Source organism: Triticum aestivum, chromosome 7B (assembly GCF_018294505.1).
Source record: "Triticum aestivum cultivar Chinese Spring chromosome 7B, IWGSC CS RefSeq v2.1, whole genome shotgun sequence".
Taxonomy (NCBI): domain Eukaryota; kingdom Viridiplantae; phylum Streptophyta; class Magnoliopsida; order Poales; family Poaceae; genus Triticum; species Triticum aestivum.
This window is the reverse complement of record NC_057813.1, coordinates 485,783,768-485,789,407: the sequence shown is the minus strand read 5'-3', so window position 1 is coordinate 485,789,407 and position 5,640 is coordinate 485,783,768. Positions and strand designations below refer to the sequence as shown.

Here is a 5,640-nt window from a genome sequence, read left to right as displayed (position 1 = left end):
AGATGTTGGTCATCATGTCCGGCTGGGAAACCCTTATGATCCTGTTGTTATTCCTGTAAACATCTTGTTGAATGATGAATGAAGTGTGTTTTGCCTTAAAAATATTATTTTAGAATGAGCTTGGTCTTGTACTCCTGGTAAGTTAAAAAAAAATCTAAATACCATTTTAAACAAATTTCAACATTTTTGTGCTTTTTAGAAAATTTTCACATATTTGAAAATTTTTCATGAATTTCAAGCGTTAATAAGTTTTTAAAAAGTCTCAAATTTGAAGAAAATCTTGACATATTCTAAAAAATTTGCAATTGAAAATTTCATGAATTTAAATTTTCCATGAATTTTGGAAAGCAAATTACGAGTTTATAAAATATTCACGGATTTGATTTTTTGCGAATATGAATAATGTACACAGTTTTACAACATATTAAAACTCTTCTACAAATGTTCATGAAATTAAAGTAAATAAAAATAATGAACCAAAAAATTGAAAAACCCGAATAAAACCGGCTGCCCTCAAACCTGAAACACAAACTACCCGCTCTCCGTACATGGGCCGGGCTGAATCCCGAACCAAGGATATGCCAGGCCAGACCGCGCAACAAAATGGCCCAGATCACATCGCAGACAAACCAAATGGACCCCACGGCCTCTTAACCCCGCGTGACCAACCTCCCTGCCCACCACTTCAACGCGATTCACGCGCCCCAGTTCGAAATTTCCCCCGTCCCGCCGGCCCGACGCCAACGGCCGCCGATTTCCCGCCCGCCCCCTCCCCGCGATTCAAAACGGCGCGGCGGGGCCCCCTTCCCCCCGCTCCCCTCACCCTCAACCCGAAACGCACGCGACGGCCCGCACCCTCGCGCCGCTGACAGGGCGGCCCGCAGCCCCAACGGAACCCTCCGCCCCCCCCCCCCCGCGTCCGCGTGCCATCCAGCCGGCGCCAGGCGCGTGGGTACGCCCCCCATCTGTGCGAGCCAACGTTATCATAGGATTGTATTTATAACGCGCTCCTTCCATTCCAAAACCGAACCAAAACCCTCCCCTCTCTCGATTCTTCCGCCGAAGGGTTCCATTCCCCATCGCCGGTTCCAATTTCCGTTGGAGACTTGGGAGAGGTCCGTTCGATTCCTCGCCTGGGTGGGTCCGTCGTTCGAGTTCATGGCCTCCTCGGGCGATCAGTCGGGCGGCTGCGGTATGCGGAGATATTGTTGTTTTTTCCGTCGATTTTCTAGGGGATTTTGGGTGGAGGTCGAGCGAGTGGTCTGTGGGTTCTGATCTAGGGTTTTGGGTCCTGCAGGGTCTGCGGCGGCGAAGGGGTCCAAGCTGCGGTACCCGCTGCGCTCGGCGGGCCGGGGCAAGCTGGAGCCGCCGCCAGCGGCGGCGGATGCTCCTCCTAGCGGTCCTGCTTCGCGAAGGTACCCCTTTTCTCCCATCTTACCTCCCGTTCTCGTTCCGACATTTTGATGATATTATTGCCTACTCTTGATATGTGATTCCTTTTTTTAATTGTTCTAAAAAATAGGAGTACAGTACTAGTTCTTTTTGTTTCAATTTTTAAATACTCTCAGAGAGGAATGGAAGCAGAACAAGTACTCCCGCCGTTCCTAAATACAATTCTTTGTAGAGATTTCACTATAAACCACATATGAATTTATATAGATGCATTTTAAATGTAGATTCATTCCTTTTACTTCCTATGTAGTCCATCTAGTGGAATCTCTACAAAGACTTATATTTAGGAACGGAGGGAGTACTTAGCATGACCCTGTTTAGATAGGTTTATTTTTTATTTTTCGTAGAATTGGCAAGGCCAATGATTATATTTACAACGGATGGATTGGCCTGTCACATTTATAGCTGCTAGACGTTTGTCCAGTCAAACAATATTTGGATCTGCAAACTGTACAGAACCAGACCTGCCTATTTAAAGACAGGGCAGTTCACAGTACCAAAGGGAACTTATGACTTGGTACTTGCAGTTAAGAATAGTTTTTTTTCTTCAGAACTGCAGTTAAGCATAGGTCACACCGTGACATGTGAACAGTAGCCAGCGCTACACCCACTAGTTTTTTTTGAGCGGTGCTACACCCACTAGGTTATGTTTCAATCGGAATCATCTCTAGTCCTGTGAAATTAGGAACAGGAAAGCCCAGAAAGGGAATTAATGGAGGCCCGTGTGCATACAGATGTTCCTAGTTTTTTTCTAGAAGCTTAGCCATCATAGGCCTGAGTTATAATATAAACAATTCAGCAAGTCTCTGGGAAAACAATAGGCCACCATGCAAATGCTGATGCCCACATTATTGCGTTAAAACTAAGCATACCTGTTTGGTGCTATGTCAGTGTAAAATTGACTACCAGCTTACTCTGAGGCCTCCTGGGTTCCAACTTTGAAATTGCTGCCAAATAACTTTGTTATTTTGAAATCACTTCTAATTGCACTCCATATATAGGGCCAAACCATCTTCATATGTCACCAAGAGCTGTGCTCTCGATCTTTCTGCCGTGAAGGATAAATCAGCCAAACCTCCCCGGAGGCACTCAATACCAACAAAGCCAGGTGTTAGTCCAAGGCCTACTCCTACTGGAACTATTACTCCAGTGTCAGGGGTTCGCTCGAGGAGGGCAGACAGCCTTGGGAGGTTGGATACCCCAACATCTGAAGCATCCATGTCTACAGCAAGGCGCAAGTTCAGTACACTCTCCTCGGTCTCATATTGGATGACACAGATTAGGCTTGCAGAGGCTGCTTCGAAGCACTCTATCTCTCTGGGCTTCTTCAAGCTTGCCCTTGAGTCAGAATGCGAGGTAAATATCAATTGATCATCTGTGATTAGTGCAGACTGTTCAGTTTCTTTCATTGAATCACTGATCATATTATTGTGTTTTCCACAGCCTCTGGATAGGATGAGAGAAGAACTCAAGACTTATGTGGCCCGGCATGGCCTTGCAACAGAATTGGAGGAGCCGGTGAAGGAGGTTCTTCAGGTTTATGATATCGTGGAAGATTTTGAGAAGCTAAAGATCTCTCTGGACTCCTCGCAGGAGCCAAAAAAGTCTGACAAGGTTGCTCTTAGTGCTGCCAATGTGACTCCAAAGGGTAATCTGAAACCCAGGTCTCTGAACTCTGTTGCAACTCAGAGTAAAGATGGCAAAAAAGAGAACAGTCAGAAGGAGAAGCCTGATGCCAAGATCAGAGGTTCCTATAACCGGAATCCAGCCAAAAATGCTCCTGCAAAAGAAGCTGCCAAAAATACCATAAAGAAAACCAAGAAGCAGGCTAAGGAGCAGCAAGAGGATTGCAATGGAGGTAGTGATGTTTCGCTGGTTGATGCAGATCAAGAATCTGGTAAGCGCCATAGCTTTCCTGAGTTCCTAACGTAAATATCACCTCTTTCTGCACTTTACTATAGGCTTTGCTAATGGCAAAACTATATTTCAGTTGATGCGGTGAAGGAGATCACATATGAAGATAAGGAGAACATGGTAAGAATTTCGACAGTCTTCTAGCAACTGAGAGTACACTACATCTGTACCAGGTTACTGTTTCGTTCTTGCTTAATTAAGTGAAACATTTATGCCTGTAGGGGGATGCTGAGATGGCAATAGATGCTGGCAACACCATAGCCCAAGAAGTCTAGAACCGACGGACCGACTTCAGATTCAAACCTTTTGTTTGCTGAATATGAAGTATTGAGTGTGTGGTGCTTGTTTTCTTTCGCCGTTGTTGATATATCATTAGCACTTGTCTTTCCGGTTGTCAAGCCGCAACATGTCTTTAAGAGTGTGGTATTATGGTTTGCTGGGTGAGACTGCTCGCTTGTATTCCCTTTGTCAAGTCAGTTTGCTTGTCCGTGTCCAGCTTCTGAATATAGCTGAATTCTTTATTTGTGTGATACCCTTGGGCAGACAATTCTCCCTGATCTTTGTGTTCTTCTCATATACTCCCTCCGTCCAGAATTACTTGTCGTAAAAATGGATAGAAATGAATGTATGTAGAACTAAAATGCATCTAGATACATCCGTTCCTCCGACAAGTATTTCTAGATGGAGGGAGTATATATTATGCACAAGTGCCATGTTATAATTCTTCTTGTGCGTGCTTAGTAGTCTGATCAGATCTTCAATTCTATTCACGTGTCTGCAGGCTCTATGCTGCATCAGTGTAGTATGCTTACTGTGTGATCATGTGGTTTATCCTTTCATTCTTGGATACCTCGATCTATCACAGTATCCAGAGCACTGAGGTCACATGGATGTTTGCTTTGATTAACTACAACTTGTAAGCCACATCTCTTTGCTCTGTAATCATTTTGCTTGAGATCTGGTTTTCCCATGGTCAAGTCGCTTTTATCATCTGTACCTCTTCGCTTGTCTGCATTCTCTGTTCTACACTTGTTTTTGAGTTTACAGCCAAAGACTGGCATGTTGATTAATGTGTTTCAACAGCACATGATGCTGAAAAGATGCCATCAGTTCATGCAATGCCAAATGCGCGTTGCAATTAGGCAATTGGTTGTAGCGTCATGACCGGAGAGACCCACAGGCGTGGTAGAGAATAGACTTCTGGAAGGTACATGATAGGAACACATATACTCCCTCCGTTCCTAAATACTCTCTCCGTCTCAAAATAAGTGTCTCAACTTTATACTAGCTCTAATACAAATTTGTACTAAGCTCAAGACACTTATTTTGAGATGGAAGAAGTATTTGTCTTTTTAGAGATTTCAACAAGTGACTACATACGAAGCAAAATGAGTGAATCTACACTCTAAAATATGTCTATATACATCTGTATGTGGTAGTCCATTTGAAATCTCTAAAAAGACAAATATTTAGGAACGGAGAAAGTAGTAGAGAACACAAAAATGTTGAGATAATTGTCAGGACCCCGATCCTGAGTCACACTGATCTAGCATGTAACATATCATATCACTTTGCGGCCTCACGTACGGTATTCCCACGGGTGCCACCTTACCTGGCCCGGGACCGTTTGCGCCTTTTGGCTCACGTATATGATAGTGCCGCTAGCATCCATATGACAAAGAACCCGGGCTGACATGGCTAGTCGTGAACCCAAAGTGGCACTAACTTACAGGGACAGCCATACATGGCCCAGCAACGAACGTGTCGGTCATCAGCGAGTGAATCGAGGCTGTACCACTGGGCTAGCAGGACTCCGGTGAACCGGGCTGTAGCGGGCTAACAGGACTTCGGAATTCATCGCGTGACATTTCCCCGAGGGGACAAACACAGGAACGAAGAAGGACACATGCTGGCCAGCCTAAGTGTTCTGGAGCAGTAGCAAGCTACCATGGCTCAGTGGAAACACTAGGAGACATTTCCCGGTAAGAGAGGCTACTAAGGATAAACAACTAGATAGTCAGATCCCACACATATCAAGCATTTCAATAACATACACACAATATGCTCGATATATGCAAATACAACATGGCATCACAACATGACTCTACAACTCAAGTATTTATTCAATAGGCTCCGAGGAGCGAGATATTACAAACATGGGTCACTCGACCCAGCATTCAGAGCATACAAACAACAAGCACATGCGGAAGCTTAACATGCCTGAGTACAGACATCTACAAATGAAAAGGGCTGAGAAGCCTGTCTATCTACCAG

The 5,640-nt window shown here is 44.6% G+C and overlaps 1 protein-coding gene across 1 annotated transcript; it reads left to right on the top strand.

The window, feature by feature from the left end:
- The first annotated feature begins 955 nt into the window (after positions 1-955).
- On the top strand, positions 956-3,896 carry LOC123159984 (uncharacterized). Its single transcript, XM_044577789.1, has 6 exons — positions 956-1,192; positions 1,298-1,415; positions 2,454-2,808; positions 2,896-3,349; positions 3,443-3,486; positions 3,588-3,896. Exons 1-6 carry the CDS (start codon positions 1,159-1,161, stop codon positions 3,639-3,641), a joined length of 1,059 nt encoding a protein of 352 aa, XP_044433724.1. The 5' UTR covers positions 956-1,158; the 3' UTR covers positions 3,642-3,896.
- The last annotated feature ends 1,744 nt before the right edge of the window (positions 3,897-5,640 follow it).

Excerpts from the sequence above, each read along its gene's own strand:
- LOC123159984 (XM_044577789.1), top strand. The coding sequence starts at position 1,159 with ATGGCCTCCTCGGGCGATCAGTCGGGCGGCTGCG. Across the intron at positions 1,193-1,297 it reads CGATCAGTCGGGCGGCTGCG|GGTCTGCGGCGGCGAAGGGG; the intron begins GTATGCGGAGAT and ends TGGGTCCTGCAG. Across the intron at positions 2,809-2,895 it reads CCCTTGAGTCAGAATGCGAG|CCTCTGGATAGGATGAGAGA; the intron begins GTAAATATCAAT and ends TGTTTTCCACAG.